This window comes from Talpa occidentalis, unplaced genomic scaffold (assembly GCF_014898055.3).
Source record: "Talpa occidentalis isolate TD23 unplaced genomic scaffold, MPIMG_talOcc4v2.1 talOcc4.4, whole genome shotgun sequence".
Classification (NCBI taxonomy): domain Eukaryota; kingdom Metazoa; phylum Chordata; class Mammalia; order Eulipotyphla; family Talpidae; genus Talpa; species Talpa occidentalis.
The window spans coordinates 14,944,685-14,966,266 of NW_023604295.1; the positions used below are offsets into that span (position 1 = coordinate 14,944,685).

The 21,582-nt window shown below is 34.2% G+C and overlaps 1 protein-coding gene across 2 annotated transcripts in view; it reads right to left on the bottom strand.

Annotated features, from left to right (window-relative positions):
• Window positions 1-21,582, bottom strand: part of NCAM2 (neural cell adhesion molecule 2) — a 413,941-nt gene that overhangs the window by 130,817 nt on the left and 261,542 nt on the right. For both annotated transcript variants that reach the window (XM_054700347.1, XM_054700348.1), the window contains exons 5-6: window positions 17,943-18,080; window positions 275-392 (exon numbers count right to left, since the gene is read on the bottom strand). In XM_054700347.1, the coding sequence (XP_054556322.1) occupies window positions 275-392; window positions 17,943-18,080 (256 nt within the window). The remainder of the gene's footprint in view (window positions 1-274; window positions 393-17,942; window positions 18,081-21,582) is intronic.

Genomic DNA, 21,582 nt, shown 5'->3' on the forward strand with positions numbered 1-21,582 from the left:
GCAGTGTATTTCAGTCAGTCTGCCTGTTCTGCTCCCCGCTCTGTCTCTGATGAATCCTCTCAACCCCCACACCTCTGGCCTTTACCCCAGTTCTTCTATGCATGAATGGAAAAATCTTTAAAAAAAAAAAAAAAAGGCAATGTAACAAGCTTAACTGAAAGAAAAAGCAGTAGAATTTTTGTATGAAACTCTAAAGCAATGTTTTCCCTCTTGATAAAATTATAAGGCCATACATGTCTTTCCAGAAGCCAGAGGGAAAAGAATCATAACCCACCTATACCAGGAGATGGTGGGCTCAGGAGAGCCAGAAGCCCTGCAGGAAAATGTCATCTCTTCTCCTCTCTCTGCTGTAGCATTAAAGGATTTCTGAGGCATTGTGATTGCTGGCGGCACTGAAAACGAGACAAACATAGATTTAGTACAGATAAAAAACATTTCACCAACAACATTGGGACTTTTCATCACTCCTTTTTATGTTTTTTAATGCTACACTTTAAAACTTGATTTATTATTATATATTTATTTCAATAAGACTGACTTGGTTACATAGTAAAATTATGTTTAAATCACTATCTACCTTCTAATGTATAACATAATTTGATAATTTAATGGAATTTTATCATTTTTAATATATTAGAGGAAGCAATAAACTAGACATTATAGCAATATGTATGTATAAATTCACACCAATATGTGTATGTACATATATATGTAAATACATAATTTGATGATCTATTTCTCACAAAATGACAGGCAACACCCAATACCACCCTGGCTAACATCAATACTGAAATCTACTTGGAGCATAAATGGATTTCCTATTTGGATTCTCATCTGTGTATATGGTTCTGCAAGCAATCACTCACTGCTTCAAGACAGGGCTTTCAAATTAAGTGTCAAATCATAATGTTCTTTCTGATTAACTACACTTAATTTCTCAAACAACTATAGAAAATTTTATGAAGAGAAACTGCTTAAGCCATAGAGAGTATAAAATATATTTTCATGAACAATTCAATTTTAAAATTAAGCTTCCCCAATTTCTGACTAATTACATTGCAAAAACTGTATATGCTGCACATTTTGGACATGCTGGATCTGTTACTAAAATGCACTGTCTGCAGTAAACCAATCAATAACATCCATAACAGAAACTAAATTTCAAAATAAAGAATACATTTTGATTTAATGCACACTTTTATGATTTTCTATTGAATATGACAAAATTATATTCCTACATTTCATTGTATTAACAGATACTTTTTTTTTTTTCACATATCCTAAACATGATCAGACAGGCATTTAGAAGTGTGATTATAATTAAGTATCTCTACAATAGCATTCAGGTCAGCATTGATGTTGCATTATCACAATTGATGGTGGGGATAGGAATTGATATGTATCTTGGTAATTAAGTATAATAAATCAAGTTTCTGTCTCTATGAATTTAGATACAAGGGGCATGATCTGACATGCTGTCTCTAAAGTAATATAATAATTACTGGTGTTACAATAGGATGGACATTTTTTTTCAAATATTAACTCTGCATTTCAGTACATTAAAGTCTGGCCATCTGTATTGTTTGACTTATCTTTTATTTACGGATAAAAACATTTTGACCAAAACATTTTGCTTTCCCTCTTGTTATTTATAAATGTGTTTGTAAGAACATGATGACTACATTTTTATAACAATAAAGACTTTTAATCCATTACAGAATTATGATGAAAACATACAATTTTAATGTACATTTTCATTAAAACATTTACATAAATGGAAACCCTTCCAAGTGGAGAATCATATATATGCTCTAGCTCTTATCCTATGACTGTTATGAACCTAACAAATAATTTATTAATCACCATAATTTTCTTACTTATAAACTGATGTATGACAAATGATTTCTAAGACTTGACAGATTGTATTATGTTTTATGATACACTGACACTTAATGTTATCAGTGTTCTTATAGCATAGATTAACAGAGAAATATTACTATTGATATTTACATACTTTGAAATATTTTGAAGTGTATCCTACTCTTCAGAATTATTCTACTATTCTGAAGAATAATAGCATTAAAATCAGTGATTCCAAATTTGCTGCTGAGCTGGATTAAGTAAAAAGGATTACAGTGATGTTCAAATTTGTTGCTCTCACAAAATCAATATCTACTCTAGCATTTTAAAAATACTTTTTTTTTGCATTTACTATACCTGAAACATCCGATTTTAATTACAACAATTACAAAAGCAAAAATAATAACCAATAACAGCATATCATGGGGTTAGGGGAAAAAAGAAAGAACCTGATTTCCATGGCAAAGGTATTGTTAGATCAGATTGCCTGTGTTTTTTTTTTTTATTTTTTTTTAAAGATTTTTATTTATTTATTTATACAAGCACTGGGTACAGTCAGAAGTGCGGGACGGTGAGAGAATTCACGAGAGATAGAGCCGGGAGAACAGGCAGACTGATGAAATATACTGCTGAGGGGAGCAGCGGGCATGGCAGGAGAGGTCTGCGCACCATGTGGGACCCTCACCAGTGGCCGGGGATTGAACTGGCGCTGCAGAGGCTGTGGACAGCTTTGCAGCCCAGCGCTCAACCACTGTGCCACCGGGGAGGCCCCAGATTGCCTGTTTTTCAAACAAAAATTTAAGGCATGCAAAGCATGAAAATGTTACCCATTCAAAGAGGAAAAAAGGCAATCCACAAACCATTACTGTAAATAACCTGAGGATACCTATATTTAATAAAAATCAAGATGCTCAAAGAACTAATGGTAAATGTGGAGAAACTCAAAACAAGCTAGCACAAAAGAGATATAACAATAAAGAGAAATGCTTAAAAGAAAAAAAAACCTAGATTATGGATAAAACACAATAATTGAAGATATAAATTCATTGGAGATGCATGCAAGTGAGAAGTGAGTGAGCAGAAGAAAAAAATCAGCAAATATTAATGAAGACAATGCTAATTCTTGAATCTGATGGGGGAGCAGACAAAAAAATTGAAGAATAGGGGGCATCCCTGGGGGCACTAGGGGTTAAGGCTCAGCACTATCAAACTATTGCCAGACACTGCAGCATGAATACAACCCTGGGCCAGGAAGGTGACCCACATGGCACAGCAGACCTCTCCTGTCTCACCTGCTGCTCCCCTCAGTAGTGAGTTTCAGTGGGTCCACCTGTTCTATTCCCCACTCTTCTTGGATGAATCCTCTAACCCCCGCACCTCTCTGGCCTACATCCCAGTTCCTGTATGTATAAATAAATAAAAATAAATCTTTAAAAAAGATTGAAGAACAGTGAAAAGAGCCTAAAGTACCTGTGGGACAAGATCAAGATGACCAAAATAACATTGTGCTAGCCCAAGAGGAAGAGCAAGATAGGGAAAAAGAAAGCATCTGAAGAAGTGCTAAATATTTAGTCATGTATATAAACTTCCAGGAAACTCAACAAACTGCAACTAAGAATAATTCAAAGTAGACCTGATGAAGACATATTAAAGTAAAGCTTTCAGAAGATGAATGATTCAAATCTTGAAACAGCAAGAGAAAAGTGACTCTTCATATATAAGGGATATTCAATAACATAGTCAAAAGATTTCTCATAGAAACCTTGAGGGACAGAAGATAGTGAGCCAATATATTCAAAGTGCTAGAAGGATACAAAAAAGTCTTGACATGCAGGAAATCTATAGCTGGGAAAACTCCTTCAAAAATGAGGACGAAATTTATTAGACATTCCTATAAACAAAAGCTGAAAGAATTTGTTACAAGACTCACCTTACATGAAACGTTCAAGGGAGTTCTGCAAGTTAAAATAAAAAGAGACCAGACAGTAATAAATAAAAAGTTGTTGGCAAAAATATGGGTACACTGATACTCTAGAACTGTGGTGAGAATGTAAAATAATAGAGTTACTGTGGAAAGGAGTTTGGCAGTACCTCAAAATAAAAAATAGAAACTCATGTGATCCAGCAATTTCACTTCTGGGTATATGACCAAAAGAGTTGCAAGCATGTCTCAAAGAAATATTTCTGCGTCCATGTTTATGGTGGTATTAATTACGATATTAAAATAGTGGATGCAATTCAAATGCTAATCAATGAATGAATGAATAAAAAAGATATATTGTATGCATGAGATGATATAACTTACAAAATGAATGAAAACTGAGGGCATTGTTGGAGTCAAATAAATCAACGGCAGAAACAAATACTCTATTATTCTACTTTTCATAAACTTGGAGAAATCAAAATCATAGTGGCTTCTAGGTGCTGTAATAGTGGCTTCTAGGTGCTGATGGAAGAGAAAAATGGGTAATTATTATGAAATGGGTATAGACTATCAGTTTTGCAAGATCAAGAGATGTACCAGTGGATAGTGGTGATTGTTGGGTAACACTACTAATGTATAGATGCCATCTGACTTACACTTAAAAACTGTTACAATGGTAAATTTTATCTTATGTAAATTTTACTACAATTAGTAAAAAAGTTTAGGAATAAAAGGGGAAGCCATATAGCTATCTTATGCCCTGACCACAAGAATAATTGGAACAAGTTAACACTGAAGTATCTCGTTGTTTCAACATCTATATAGTCATTCTCGGTGTATATGGAGAGTAATTTAGTTTTTTTTTTTTCCCCCCTCAGGTCCTTATAATACTTTATTAGCACATGGTTCATTCCATTGTATATACACATTGAAGAGAGAAAAAGTAAAATCACATTTGCAATGCTAATTCATATTACTCAGGAATGCTAGAAAATGGCAGTTTTTTCATTTTATTCAAAAATCTTCCTTTGGTAAGGAATTAATTATCTTCATTTTGTAATTTACATTTTAAACAATTTTGCATATAGCTTATAATATCATATAGTATAAAATTGGCATTTTACTATTATGTAGACTCTCCCTATACACTAAGTCATGCAAATCATATAGAATATATATTAGAATATAATCTTATTATGACTTTGATAACTTGTTACTTTTCATTGTTATTTTATGAGGTATTAATGATACCACATGTGCATTTCATTTTTCTCTGTTTTATAACTTTACTTGCTTTGGTCATCATTATTGCCTCAAAAAATATTGTATCTTCTAACATTTCTCAATTTTCATTAATACTGCTGATGGTCCATTACATTAACCTCTCTTTTCACATTTTTATGAGGTTGGTTAATTTAAAGTGTTAATAACAGTAAGATTTTTTTTTGTAATCAAAACACCTACATGATTTAATACATATAAAATACCAAATGACTGACATACAGGAAAATTAATCGATATAATTTTATCTTGAAAGAAAATATAGCTCATTGTTTACAGTAAACTAAATGCATATGTCATATATATATACTCAAGTTCTTTTCAGATAATTGTAGTTGTTTTCAATCGTGAGTGTCAGCACTCTTGCCTTGTCACAAAATCTAATCAATATTTTTATGTACTTGATTGAAATTGGTAATAATTGGCAGGCACATATCTGTGCCTAATTTTTAAAAAGTGTAAAACAGCAATATGATTACAATTATTCGCTGAGTTTTAAAATCAAACCTATCTGAGCATTTTATTTGATAGTATCAGGTAGCAACATAGTTAAGAATCAAATTTGTTTTTTATATTGCTCTAAAAGAAATTTAAGGAAAAGATTCCATTGGTACTTAAAATTCCATTTTGTATTTTTTTTAATTAAGCCAATATTGGTTATAATACTATATATGATTCAGAAGTATAGGAACACACCTCTTCAGAGGTATGTTACCATCTCACACCCACCATTGAGGGTCCCATAGTCCTTCATTTTAGTACATTGGGTCCCTCCCCATTTTGCTTTCAACCCTCCTCCGACCCCACTGGTAGCCTCAGTTTTACAGTCAGATTTCTAGAATTTGGTTTTGTTTGACCCTTTGCTTGTTTTTGTTTTTTTTATTTTTCAACTATATTCCATATTTTAGTGACCCAATCTGGTATTTTTTATTCTCCTTCTGACTTATCTCTTATAGAATAATATCCTAAGCTACATCCACTTTTTGCAAATGGCAATAGTTTATTTTCTTTTTCTTTAAAGCTGCCATTGTGCATATATACACATCTTCTTAATCCACTCATTATGCTTTTCTGCATTTTTAAAGATTATTGCCAGGGCCTCCCTGGTGGCTCAGCGGTTGAGCGCTGGGTTGCAAAGTTGCCCGCAGCCTCTGCATCGCCGGTTCATTCCCCGGCCGCCGGCGAGGGTCCCACATGGCGCGCACACCTCTCCTGCCGCCCACTGATCCCCTCAGCAGTGTATTTTGTCAGTCTGCCTGTTCTGTTCCCCGCTCTGGCTCTGGTGAATTCTCTCACCCTCCTGCACTTCTGACTGTACCCAGTGCTTGTATAAATAAATAAAAATGAATCTCTAAAAAAAAAGAAAAAGATTATTGCCAAATAAAATTGGTTATTATAATAATTTCATTTGGCTTTTAAAATAGATCATAATCACAGGCTCAAAATTAAAAATGAATACAAAAGACACTACACTCTTATACTTACACCTTTCTTTGTGAATGACTTCATTAATATTATTTACTTTTCTTTATGCAAATATTAGACATTTTTAGTTTCTTTCTTCCTTTTATAAAATATACCCATTTCTGTACCACATTTATTTTTTCAAATTAATAATGCAAATAAATGAGATATTCATTTTACTATATCGACAACTTTCCAACTGTTTCAAATTGCAGTTTTTTTAAATTTCGCTCTTATTTTATTTTCTGACATCACTGTTAATTTTTGGAAAGTATATGATTTCTCCCCTCAGGAGTGGCCATAATAGTTCTCTCACCACAAAAGCACCCAAAGTCCACAGTCCCTTAAAATTGCTGTTTTCTACCCTGTGGATAAATTATTGGATCTACGTTAATTGTACATGTCCAAATATTTATCTTTTACAAACTTTATTACCTATAATCAATGCTGTAGCTAATTATCCAGAAATAAAATGGATGTTAAAGGGAAAATGGACATATAATTTTGACTGAGGAAGACAATAAATATTTCAAGTTGCCCTTAGTGATAATTATGCAATTTTCCACCACATAACTCTATTCAAATAATGAATTTTTTTATAACCAGAGAATACATCAATTAATAATAATATAAAGCAACACAAGTTGAAATATATAATTTTATAATTTAATAAAAAACTAATTCATAGCTGAATGTCTAAGAGCATTATAATCCAAAAATAAAATACTTGTTGAAGAAAAATTATAGTTGAAAGCATTGAAAACATTTCTTTGAAATTTTTTTTTGTTTCCATAGTCAGAGGTGATAATTTAATAAAAAGGTCAAAGTTAATACAGAAGAGGCATTAAGTAAAAAAAAAAAAAAAAACGAAAATTTTAGATTTCGGAGGAATAATTTCACCATTAACATAGGTATTTTAATGGTTTCTTCCACACTACATTCTGTAATTGACACTATTTGATAACAAAGGCCCTCAAAGAGTGTTCAAGGGCCGCTTGCTTCTCAACATCCATTCCAGTGTTCAAGAACTCTCTGTTTTATAATCACATATCTGAGGATGGATTATCTCCCACAAAAGCAAGTTATTGAATTTTGCTAATGGAGGAAAATTCAATAATCTCCTTATCTAAAAAGAGTCCTTTTCTCAGGTTCAAAAAATATATCACAAAAGACTGAACGCAGCAGCATATATGAGAAACTACCTGACTTCTGTTAAGGCACACATTAGAGAAACCAGCAAAAAAAAAAAAAAAAAAAAACGTAAAAGGAGCCAATGTTTCATTATTTTTCCAAATGGAGTTTTTTATAAATGTCACCTAGAATAAAATGGATATTATTAATTTTTACAAATAAATTAGCATGAATTTAAATGAATTAATCAAATATTTTAAAATCTCAGTCTTAATATCTAAATATAATAGATAAAATCAACGAAACAAAACTTACGGGGATTCTCAGTAATTTTATAAATGTAATGACTTCCTAGTCATAAAGTTTTGATTATCACCTGGGTTACAAAACAAAGTTGAACACAATTTGATGATGCAAATTAGCATTTTAAGATAAGACATATTGGGCAGCTGATGGGTCTCTAGAAAGCCTGGTAAAATGGAAAACTAGACTTCATTAGGAATAGCCTGTTTTAACATGCAGTTCTTTTACTCACTGCTTTTAATTTCTGTGGCATGTCAACCTCACAGTCTGTTGCTTTCTCCTGAGATTTTCCTACTAACTCACAACCTGTTTGGAAATGGTTTTGTAAACACGAAAGGAAATCTAGAAGATTCACTTTTAGATGTCAGTAAAGCTTATTCAAGTTCAAAACAAGGCACAAATAGCCTTTTGGGGTCAATTTTATTTTTGAAATGGCCTCTGTATGTGTACTGTGATCCAGCAAGCTTTGTGTTAAATTGTTTAGCAGCCTTTTCTGTACTAAAGAGTTAAAAATTCTGAAAGCTGTCTTAGAACTGAACTCATTCTGTTGCGCAACCCGTATGTATTGCTTCTACTACCTCTACCTTCACCAAGTTATTTCTATAATCATGCAAAGTTTTTGTTACATATATTGCTTAAAATATTAAAGAATTTATAAGTTGGCTTGGCTTGGATGAGTTTAACCTTATTTTAATGCATTAATGAATGAAATAAATACATTAACTTAAAAAATTAAGATAAACCATATAAACTACCAAGAAAATAACTTAAAAGTCAGAACATGTGTTTAAAATTAACGTTGGGGCCTCCTTGGTCGCGCAAGGAGTTAAGCACAACACTATGAAGCAATCCATAGCCACTGCAGCATGAGTTCAATCCTGGTTAGCCAGGGAGCTACCCACATGGTGCAGCAGACCTCTCCTGCCTGGCTCACCACTCCCCTCAGCAGTGTATTTCAGTTAATCTGTCTGTTCTGTTCCCCACTCTCTCTGGTGAATCCTCTCAACCCCTGCACCTCTGGCCTGTACCCCAGTTCTTGTATGCATAAATAAATAAATCTTTTTAAAAAATTAATGTAAATGGGGCCTCCCTGGTGGTGCAGCGGGTTGAACCCAGCACTGGGAAGCTGTCTGCAGCCTCCACAGCGGCAGTTCAATTCGCTGCCGGCCAGGGAGAATCCCACATAGCGAGGCAGACCTCTCCTGTCTCGCCTGCTACTCCCCTCAGCAGTGCTTTCGGTCCATCTACCTGTTCTGCTCCCCGCTCTGTCTCTGGTGAATCCTCTCACCCTCCCACAGCTCTGGCCTGTATACCCCAGCTCTTGTATAAGTAAAAATAAATCTTTAAAAAAATTAACATACATGCACAGGTTTAAGAACATATTCATATGGCCTCCCTGGTGGCACAGGGGTTAAAGACAGTGCTGTCGAGCTGTCACCAGCCACTGCAGCATAAGTTCCATCCCCTGCCTCCACCAGCCAGGGAGATGACCCAGGTGGCACAGCAGACCTCTCCTGACTTACCCATTGCTCCCCTGAGTAGTGAATTTCAGTAGATCCGCCTGTTCTGTTCCCCACTCTGTCTCTGGTGAATCCTCTCACCCCACATTTCTGACCTACAACCCAGCTCTTGTATGCATACATAAATAAATCTTTTTTTTAAAAAGAACATATTCATAGAATTATCAATGATCAAGTTTCAGACATTCTGATAACAGTATTTTGGAGGAGTATTATAATAGTATTTGAATAGTTCATGACTGATTAAAGAAAAAGATAAAATTACAAGATGGCTATAGTACACGATTGGCTGGTGCTTGGACAGGTCGCATAATGGGGTAAGGATTTTACAACAGGGGACTTTGCAGAGACAAAGGTTGAATGAGGTGGAAGGCAGTGCACACCACCAACTAGAAGGGGAGGGAATCAAGGAAATCCCTGAGAAAAAGGAGCATTTGACAGGTTGGATTTATGTGTCTAGGTGACACAATTTAGCATCTGCGCTTGGAGTCTTTCATTTGAGAGCTCAAAGGGCAGCGGGCTGTTGGTGGTCTTGTTTTTAGAGAAAAAACACAAAGACCAATCCCTACATGAACAACTGGAAATGCCTCCAGGAGAAATGAGTTCAGAGTAAGGATCTGATTTAAAGAATAAGAAAATTCCACCTTCTCTTTTAATCAGGAATTAAAGGGAATATGATAGAAAATGAATATATGCTTTTCTAATAAGAAATATAAGGCCTTTTTAATAAGACATTATTCCATTTTAAGTGTATCTAAGAAATTTTAGAGAGCAAAAGGATACAGATTGAAAAAAGGTATGAAACTATATTAACTATTCACACCAATGATTAATGTTCAGAAGAAAGAGAAGAAAGGCAAAGAAAGATGTGCCTAGATCCTTCTGAAGTTATTCATTCTGATTCTCTCTCTCTCTCTCTCTCTCTCTCTCTGGGATGTGTGTGTCTGTGTGTCTGTCCATATCTAGTATTCTATTTTCTGGAAATTTCTAAAACAATGTTTGAATAAGAATTAAGGAAAAAATCTCTGTCTCCATCTATCTATCAATCCATTCACCCATCCATTGTCATGCTTTGTATTCCCAGATTGGTAATTTGTTAAAATTAACTGGATCATTAGATGGAAAACTTGCTAATAAAAATCAGAGCATATGCTGATTTCAATAAATGCATACTATTGACTCTTTGGTCATTTAAATATTCTATATTATTATTATAAGTTCCTTTATAAGTCGCAGTCATTAAAATGACCAAATATGTCTCTGCATGGCTGATTTAATTATATTATTGACATACAATGGATTAATTTATGCATGTATTTTATATTTTCATACATGCTGTATATTATGTAATACTGTAAAAATGTAAACAGGAAAATTCTGGCTTTTCAATTTTCATAAAATTTAAAGTATTTTGTCAATTTTTTTTAACTTTAAGAAATGGCTAGATATGGATCCGAACACAAAATCATTGCCTGAAAGTCACTGCAGTGACAAAGTACACTATAGGTTGTGATACTCACAGGGACAAATGTCTCTGGGCATTATCATTCAGTGTTGATTTTAATGTTCAAAGGAAGACTAAAGACACAATTGCTTTAAAATTACAGTACTAGGTGTTTTTCATCCACTCTCAATTGTTCTTGCCTCCATTATTCCAAGTTTGAACTGGCAGTTAGTGAATCATTCTTCACAAATTTACAAAAGATTCAGAAAATAATGAATCATTATAACTTCAAAGAGCTTTTTATAAAAATAGCCCTCTATTGACTATATTTCAAATTTAAAAGTTATTCCCAGGTCTTTCATCTATATGAAAATTTTCTGAGTGGTCTTGTAGAGCATTTGATTTAACTGAGGGCTGCGTATATAATGTGAGGTTGGGCATTAGTCAAAGGAAAAGAAATGGTTTTAATTATCTTTTAAGAATGTACACATGATGTATGTAAGTGGTCCATTCATATGCATGTATACTGCATAATAATAAAAATTAAAAATAAAAAAATCTAGTAATTTATAGAAAATATGGCTATCAAATTCAGCAATAATACTGTAATAAGGTTTACTAATAACAGAAGGCAGACACTGGAAAGTTAATGAAAAGAAAGATTCTTAACATGCTGAGGGCAGGTATAAACACAAAAACATGTAGAAAATATTTAAGAAATACCAAGAATAAATCAATGTTTGCTAAAGGCAGCCAGATGACTAGAAATAGAGTATTAAATTCACGTGGCAGGATTAGTCTCAAATTATTGAGCAGAATTGCCTTTGATTTAATCTACATCCTCACCTATTTTGACTCTTTTCCTCTAGGATGATCACTAAAAATAATCTCTTTATGTTCAAAGTAAACTGTCCTTACACAAAGCTGAAAACAACAACCCCTTGATCTAGTTTTTCAACTTTGTAATGCTTCCCATTTAAAAGGTGATTCCATTTAAAAAAAAAAATATTTATTTATTTGTAGAAGAACTAGGGTGTAAGCAAGAGGTGTGTGGGGTGAGAGGGTTCATCAGAAACAGAGTGGGTAGCAGAACAGGTGGATTTACTGAAATACAGCACTGAGGGGAGCAGTGGGCGAGACAAGAGAGATCTGCTGTACCATGTGGGTCAGCTCCCTGGCCGAGGATTGAACTTGTGCTGCAGAGGTGGTAGCTTGATAGTGCTGAGACTGAAACCCCATGCCACAGGGCCATGGTAATAGGTACTGTACCTCCAATACTTTCCTTTTCCAGTTGTACATATACATTCAATCAAAGACATGATTGACTGAATTTTACCACACAACTCAAATGATACTGTTCACGGTAAAGTCTTTTCAACCTTTCAACTGCTACATTCAGCAGGCATATTTCAGTTCACACTTTATTGTTTTATAATGTCTGCTTGTATTTACTTCCCTGGCAGTCTAGAAACCACGCTATAAGTCTTCTTGACTTTTCTGCCCCTTTGACACATGTGCATCACAACAGTTTTACTTTAAGCACTACCTGACTTTGACCCTTACTCTTCATTTTCTTGTCTTTTAATAAGATCCTCATTCTCTCTCACTTGAACTCATTTTCTTTCTCTTCTTCCATCCTCCTGTCAACTTAGTTACTCATCTAAGATTTTTGCTCCTCAATGACAGCTCATCTTTGTAGCATAGAAGAAAACCGTAAATGCCCATAATTCAATCCTCCATGCTTTCCAAATGCGTCCACAGCTAATCCGTACACCAACTGGCTCCCACCACCATCAATTCTTCCCCAAAATACAATGTTCCAGTAACAGTTAACTTATTGTAATTTTGTTGACATTCCATAGCCTCTTTACTTTTTTGTAGATACTGTTATGTTTGCAATGTATTTCCCCTTTCTATATTCTATAAAATAATACTTTTAATATTCAGATTTATTGAAAATATCATGTAACTCTCTTCTTGGGCTATAGTAGGTACCCATTCTTAGTATCAAAGAATCTGAGAAGATGACAAAAATTGTAATTACATGCTTTTGCATCTAGCTACTCCATCAATCATAAGCAAATATGGTCAACTTGAGTTTTTAAATTTACTGAGATAAAATTGTAAGTGTCTTAAGAGTAACCATGATCTTTTAGGACTGCAATAAAGTCAGGTGTTACATGACGGTAGTTTGTCCAACAGCAGGCCACATATCTAAAGATGATCCCAAAAGGCTAGGTTATGAAACCTGGGTTTATATTAAGCTATATAACTAGGCTTAGTAAATATATTCTATGATTTTTAAACACTGGCCAACTTTCCTCACACCTGTCTCAGAACATATCCCTATTACTTAACAACATCTGACTTTGTTTGCAATATCACATAATGTGAAACCCATAGCCAGCACTTCATACATACCTATGGAATAAATAGAATGATATATATGCTATAAAAATAAAATTAAATATACAGTAAAAATTATTCAGTTGAATTCCCAATATTTCAATAAGTTGAAAAAATTATAAGAAATTATCACCATTGAGGAATGTAGAATTATAAAATATCTGAGGCATAGGGAAGTGATTTCATAAGTCCACCTAAGTCAGAGAATGTTCAAATTGGTTATTTAGTAGGAAAAATTCATTGATTGAATGTCTGCTTATTTGTGACAACAAATATCTCTAAAATCTCAGGGCTTAAAAAAATGTGATTTAATTCTTATTTATGTTACATATCTGCACCTGCTCTACATGTCTTCACCACAGTGTCCAATGCAAAAGATAAGTCTCTGAGAAAGTCATGCTATTTATAGCAGAATGAAAAGAGCAAGAGGCTTGAAGCCTGATTTCAACCAAAGTGTATATTATGTTTGCTGACATGTCATTGATCAGAGCAAGTCACATCATCAATGGGATGTGGATCCATGTCCCTCCCACGGGAACATTGCACTTCACATGGAGATGAACAGTGACATATAATCTCTTAAAGGAAGAAAGATAAATATTTGTGAAACTTATACATAATTATTGAGAAATATAATAAGAAAGCCACAGAGGAAGAACAAAAAAAAAAAAAAAATCCTTAACGTGTTGTACTGCTGGTACTATAAAGGAAAACAGCAATGGTATCTTGAACTCACTGTTCAAAAAAATAGAGAACGACCCAGATGGAATCATAAGGAAAAATCTGTGAAGAACAAACAATGGAAAAATGATCAGAGCTTCTTCCAGAGGCAAAATTTGGCAAGGAATTAGTGAATGTGAAAAAGGGTCAACTGCAGTATTTGATTGGGACTTCAGTATACTTTGGGGAGGGTGGAGATGTATGAAAGCTGTCCAAGATGAGGATCAAATCATAAGGATAAAAATTAGTAGCAGTTAAAAGAGAAGGCTTGTAATATAAGTTGTGAAGGGAGCATAATCAATTAAATTTTGTAACTGAAGAAAGGTAAGATAAAGTGTTTTATTAACATATTTTGCAGCCTCAAACATTTTGTGGAACCATTTTCATAAGGTTTTATAAAAGGGAAATAATAAGGAATAGTTTAAAGACAGTTCAAGATTTAAAAGAAGCCAGGAAGGAGAACAATGTCAATAAGGCTAGTGCAGGATTTTTCTGGTTGAAGCAAAGGCACAATGTGAGAGCAAAGCACAGATCTAGTGGCTTTGTCAGTGCATACCCTTGGGAGGGAAAACTGAATCACCCAGAAGAGGAATGAATCGATGGGTGCTTTTGTGCAAAAAAAAAAAAAAAAAAAAAAAAGAGCAGTTCCAGGAACTCTAAGGTATGAGAATTTGTGACTGTAAAGAGCAGATGATGTGACTAACTAGAAGAATGGAGCGAAAGCAGTGTTCAAGCAGAGATTAGGATCTATAATTGATTCTGGTGAAGGAAAGTAGGATGCAGAAGGGGGATGACTTGCTTGGGGAGGGTCTGTGGGATGCCCATAGAATAAGTCCATTACCTACATGACTGATTTGAGTGACACAGGAAAACACTTTCCAGCATTTATCTTCTGTGAGCCTGAAATAATAATAAGTATAGATATATAGAATGAAATATACCAGTTTCAGTGCAGACCATGATGAACTTGAAGATTCAAAGTTTGTTAAATGAACACGCACCCCTGAATCTCTCCTTCAAATAAAATACAGTTGAGTGTGAGCAATGCAGGTTTGAAATTTACAAATCCACTATTTTCCTGTAAACAGGTAATGTACTTTACATTATGGATAAACAGAGTACAGTCAAGTATAATCTATTAAAGGAAGAGATTCCTTATGATCTTGTGAGTAACATTTTCTTTTTTCTGGCTTACTTTATATGCTATAAATATATATAGCATATAAAATATGTACTACTCACTTTTTATGGTATCAGTACTACTTAAGCAGTCAACAGCAGGTTATTCGTTGTTAAGGTTTGGGAAAAATAAAAAGGTGTATATGTATTTTCAACAATGTGGGGGTGAATACTAACCCCTGTGCTATTCAAGGGTCAATTATTGTAACCATATGTAAACACTCACAAATAATCTACTACATAAACAGATTAGAAAATGGTACAAACATATTTAAGCACACATTATTACAGCAAAATGGATAATAAGGGGTTAAAGTATTAATCTCCCAGATGACAGTTCCTTTTTAATATTAGATTTGAGTTAGTTTTAGTTTAAAAATATGTATATAATTTTATATATGCAAAACATACACCAATCATATTTACATACTACTTCCTATAAATTTCACACTTCATAATACTTGACATATACTAACACATAATATAATGCCCACTTTCATAAGAGAATATGAAGTACAAAGACTAGTCCATGACAAAACAAACTTACATATGCCACATAAATTCCTTTACAAAGTAAACATAGTTGACAATTAAGTCAATAATTAACAAAATCAATTGTCACTGAAAATTAATTTGTTTATGAGATATGAGAGAAAGAGATAAGAAATGCTTATAGATGTTGAAATAAATATAGATACACACCTCGATAGTGAAACCCATTCTTCATTTACTGAAATTTTAACAGTGCCTCCAATGACTTAGGCACTCTTAAAAAACACTTGTGCCTGGCTTTCCTGATGGTACAGGGGTTAAAGTCTCAGTGGTATCAAGCTATCCACAGCCACTGCAGCATGAATTCAATCCCCTGACCAGAGAGCTACCCACATGGCACAGCAGACCTCTCCTGTCTCACCCGCTGCTCCCCTCAGCAGTCTATCTCAGTAGATCTGCTTGTTCTGCTCCCCACTCTGTCTCTGGTGAATCCTCTCACCCCCTGCACCTCTGGCTTATACCCCAGTTCTTGTATGCATAAATAAAATAAATCTTTGAAAAAAAAAAAAGCACTTGTCCCCGCACACCTCTAAACAGTTCTGAAATGTTAGATCTCCTCTGAAGGTCAGGCCCTTTGGTCATCTGCCTGGAGCATATACAATTTCTAGCAGCCTACCTAGGACCCAGACCATATCACATGGTGTACTCCATTGTATCATCCACAAATTCCAATTAATTATAGCAGTGATTTAGTATTCTTTCTCTTTCAGCACGAAATTTGTGATAAAACACCTTTGTTCCAACAAAGATAAACTTTTAGATCTAAATGATATTTCCTATAGTCTTCTCCATACTTTTCCAATAACTACACAGATAGTTCATGGGGGAAGAGGGATAAGATACGTTAAAAAAAATCACTTATTTGTCCCTGCCCTCAATTCATAAAAAAAGTATGTTTAACTCTTTAAATTCATATTTTGCCTATTCTGAAAAGAAAATACATTCCGCTTATGGTATTCTGCAGTTATAAGTATTACTGATTTGTTATTTTGAAGCAGGAAAATTTTAACCATGCCTCTGTGTAGTGTCACTATTAGTATGTCCACAGCTGAACCAAATGTTGCTCATGGCTAAAGATTAGAGAAGGGGGAACGGTACTCATAAAACACTTCCCATATATGAAAAGTGTTTCTGATTTTGTCTTGAAGGTAATGGAAAACATCAACAATTTTAAGATTTGAAAGGTGCAGTGGGAAGAACATGAAGATTGAAAGTAAAGAAAACATCCTGTAGCAATTCAAGAGAAAAAAAAAAAAAAACACAGACATTGGAACAAGCAGAACTCTCACAAAGGTATGATGAAGAGGAAATAGAGTATATTTCAAATGTTAAATAACTACAGTGGACATGTTCACAACAGATTAGATTATCAAAATGAAAACAAGTTGGATAGCAATAATCTGTCTTCTGGTCTCAGAGAAAGTCATATTAACAAAGCAAGAAATAAAGAAGAGAAGCCAAGTTTGAAGGAAGAGATGTCATTAGGATGCTATAAACTTGGTTATGAATGTCCATTAAGACTTGAAAGAATAACTTACGGATTTTATTATTGAATTTGTGAGTGTCTGCAAATACTGTTCAATAGATTAGTTTAAGCAACATGCAATTCATGTAATTTCAAAGTAAAATCAAGTATGACATTTTACTAAATTTCAGTGGGCGTTCTTTCAACAACTACGAAGCCAGAAAAGTCTCTCTTATATGCATTGTAACAGAGGTGACAGTGTTGGGCCTCCCCGGTGGTGCAGAGGGTTGAGCACGGCATTGTGAAGCTGTCCGAGGCTTCTGCAGCCCGGGTTCCATTACTGGCCGGCCAGGGTGCAGCAGAACTCTCCTATCTCACCTGCTGCTCCCCTCAGCAAAGCTTTCAGTTGGTCTGCCTGTTCTGCTCCCTGCTCTGTCTCTGGCTAATCCTCTCACCCTCCCACACCTCTGGCCTGTACTGCAGCTCTTATATAAATAAATAAATATTTAAAAAAAAAGAGATGACAGTGTTAAGTAATTCGTAGCTCCTGCCATTGAAGCTGTAACAGTACAACAGATGCTGTCATAGAAGAGAGATTTCCTCCAGGTACAGAAGGGGTGTATTAGGGAAGTCTTAATAAAGATGTTGTTAAAATGCAGCAAATAAAATCTGTACAAATTATTCTCTGCTTACCATTAACAATAACAATGATGTCACGGAAGTCAATTTCTCCCCTAGCCTCCACTCTTCCTTCACACCTGTATATACCTTCATCACTTTTATTGATGTTGAGAATCTGCAGATTATTGTTGGCTAACATAGCAAACCGATCTGGAAAGTAAGCAAAGAGGAGGAAATGATATCAGTAATCCAAGACAGAGTCCAGTGTGCTAAATTGCTAAGAGTTAAAATATGGCACTTGTCAGACACTATCAAACTTTTCATCAACAAACAAATTCAAATTTGAAAGTAAAATGTAATTTTGTGACTTCAATTTTTCCACTCCACACTGCCTTGTTACACCTCTTTTTTTTTTCCTTTCTAAAATACATTCAAGACTTTATTTCCACATAAAATTGTTACGCTATTATTTCCCCTTGGTACTTTGAATGCAGAAATGATACACAAAAGAACAATGCAGAGAGATTAGATATTGCAGACATGAAAAGGCTTTGACTACAAATATGTAGCAACCAGGGTTTGGAAAAGGGTAAGAAAATTGATTGAATATCCTTCCTCACACAATAATTAAACTAATAATTTTGCACACCCTGAGGAGGCAGCAATAATATTCAAGTCACATAGAGGATATAAAAAATGGCCATATCTCAAATTTATTTGAGGGATTTCTTTTTATAAATGAAAGCTAATCGATTTTAGTCTAATCTATTAGATTAGACTTTATTAATTTTATTTCAAGATTCCATTTCATGTGTGGGTGTTTTCACTTTCATACATACAAAAAATAAACTGTTATAAATAATGCATTAGCCGATTCTTTAAAACACTCAAGACTAATTTAAGCAGCATCTCAGCCTGGCAGTATTTTCCAGTTTTGTTGCAGTGTTAAGATCTTTCTCTTCCAATCAATCAAGTAAAGAATCTTCTCACATCTACTCCTATTTTGAAACATTCACTAATGGCAATTTCTGAAAATTCTTTAATAAATGCACTTGTACATGTCACTGGTATCTCTTTAATAGGCTCTATATTTGTAATACAATACTGAATTAGAGAGATATCTTTGTTAACCTTGAACCTTCAGGTAAAGTAGAAAGGTCATCATTTTGGGGACCTGTTTCGAATCAAAGGTTACTTTTGAGACTTGTTCCAAAGTTTACTGCTCTTCACCTATCTTCTGGCTTGGTAGAGAAGTAAGGCAAGCATGGAAGCCATATGAGGTTAGGATTCCCCCAACTGTATTGTTGGAAGCAAGAATGACAGAATTCTGTCATTACCATCATTGTGAGTGAGACATAAACTGTTATAATTAGGTAGTTTAGAAGTTCAATTCAATTTTGAGGTTTGTCATAGCAATGTCTTAGTGTAAGGAGATAAGAAGAGGCTAGAAATACAAATAGGCAAGAGATCATATTATATACAAGGTCATTAAAACAGATAAACACGTAAGCAATAAACAAGTAAGCAATGTAATCATTTATTAATTATCTCTTGTTGTTTAACGGATAATTAATAGAGAGCAGAATTGTGGATATTCAGAGGTAACTTCAGTAAGTAAACGATGACAATTTTCAGTTCAATAGGTAAAATCTTTTCCATAATTTTTTTTTTTTTGGTAGACCCTAAGAAGAGATACAAAAATGCTTATGCAGTTGCTTTTCCCTTGTAAATTTTCTCCCCAAGCTATATATTGAAAAGAAAGTTGATGTGCAAATCTTGGAGTGCCCCAGAACTCCTTAACAAATGCATGGTTTTTCAAAGACAATTAAAAAATTAGAATGAGAAAAATATAAAGGTTAAAATTAGAGAGGGATGCACCTAATCAAACCCAGACCATTGTAATATTATATTTTCCAACTTATTTAAATATATAGCATACTCTTATGCTCTTTAATGGCAGGAGTTTATTTATTTATTTTTTTTTTCAATAAGGCTCTGTATTCTTTTTTTTTTTTTTAATTATTTATTTATTTGTTCATTTATTTATTTATTTATACAAGCACTGGGTACAGTCAGAAGCGCGGGAGGGTGAGAGAATTCACCAGAGCCAGAGCGGGGAGCAGAGCAGGCAGAAGGACCGAAGTACACTGCTGAGGGGAGCAGCGGGCGGCAGGAGAGGTCTGCGCGCCATGTGGGACCCTCGCCCGGTGGCCAGGGAGCAGCCGGGGATTGAACCGGCGCCCCAGAGGCTGCGAGCAGCTTCGCAACCCAGCGCTCAACCGCTGCGCCACCGGGGAGGCCCCTAATGGCAGGAGTTTAAAAGAATAGTACAGGGAAGTGTTATTTTTATCAGGAAGGTAATGGTTAATAGAAAAAGGAAAATAAATCTGTATAATGCATATTTTGATAGGAAAGATGTGTTTCTTTGAATTGCAAAATTTTAGTTTCAATTTGTCATTATAAATACAACATTTCTACTGTCTGAGAGAAAACTGTTAGAATATTAGGGGGACAGTAGCCACCTACTAAGTGTAAATATATCATTATATATAATATTAAGTACAATTTTTTCCCACTTAGAAACAAACTACATGAAATATGCATGCAAATGCTAAATATGTGTATAAAGTCCATGGAATAACTTTAGTGAACCTTCAAATCAAAGAACATCATTAATATGTGTTTATAGAAAACATTTAAGAAAGTACTCTTCAATTAGTTATACATAACACTATTATTAGCACTGTTAACTTCTAGATTATTGGTTTCTCTCAGTTTTACAGATATCATTTTTTTAAAGTTATAAGAAATAAATAATACCCAATAAGATTTCTGCTTTATGACTCTTTAAGTGGGTTATATTCTTAGTTCCTTTTTATTCTCATTCCATAGCCATTGAATGGTTTGTCTCATTTACTTTTACAATTACTATCTATATTTTGATACCTTGAAATTTTTCTACAGACCAGATCATTCTGGTGAATTCCACAGATGTTTAAGTCTATCACATCTATCTACTTAAAATCTACTTATCACATATATCTCTAAAATGGTTGCAAGTATTTTGGTCTTAGCATGTTTCATATGTAGCTCACTACATATGCCTGAAATTTCTCAGGATTCCAATTCTATCTTCACATTAAACTAGTTGCCCAAGTCAAATTTCTTGAGTCATCTTTGATTTCTCCATTTGTTTCAATCTGCATTTCCAATAAAATTACACATACTATTATCTCTCCCTCAATCATTACTTAGTCTAAATTTCTTTCTCCTTCAGGAAGTATTTCATTCAATTTAGACTGTTCTCACTGCCTGGAATTTTTCCTTTACTCCTACACAATTAATTTTACTCATTGAAGCACTGATACTGTTCTCAAATATGTATTAGGTCATGTCACTTTCTTGATTAAATCCTTTTAGTGGTGTCTCCTTTGGATAGATTCCAAACTCCTTAACAGAGATGTCAAGGCTGAGATTTGACTCAACTTTCCTTTCCAACTTCCTTTCTTTTTACTCGTTTATTAACAAATTCCCACTTATATTTATCTACTAGTATAGGTATTCTAGTTGTACCTGTTCATAAATTCTAGTTACAGCAAACTTATTTCAGGTTCAGGAATGTGCCATTCATGCTGACTTTCACCTCTGGGCCATTGAAATAAAATAAAAGTTTCTCACCCTAAGAGGTTGCTGCCATACTTTGTCTAATCCC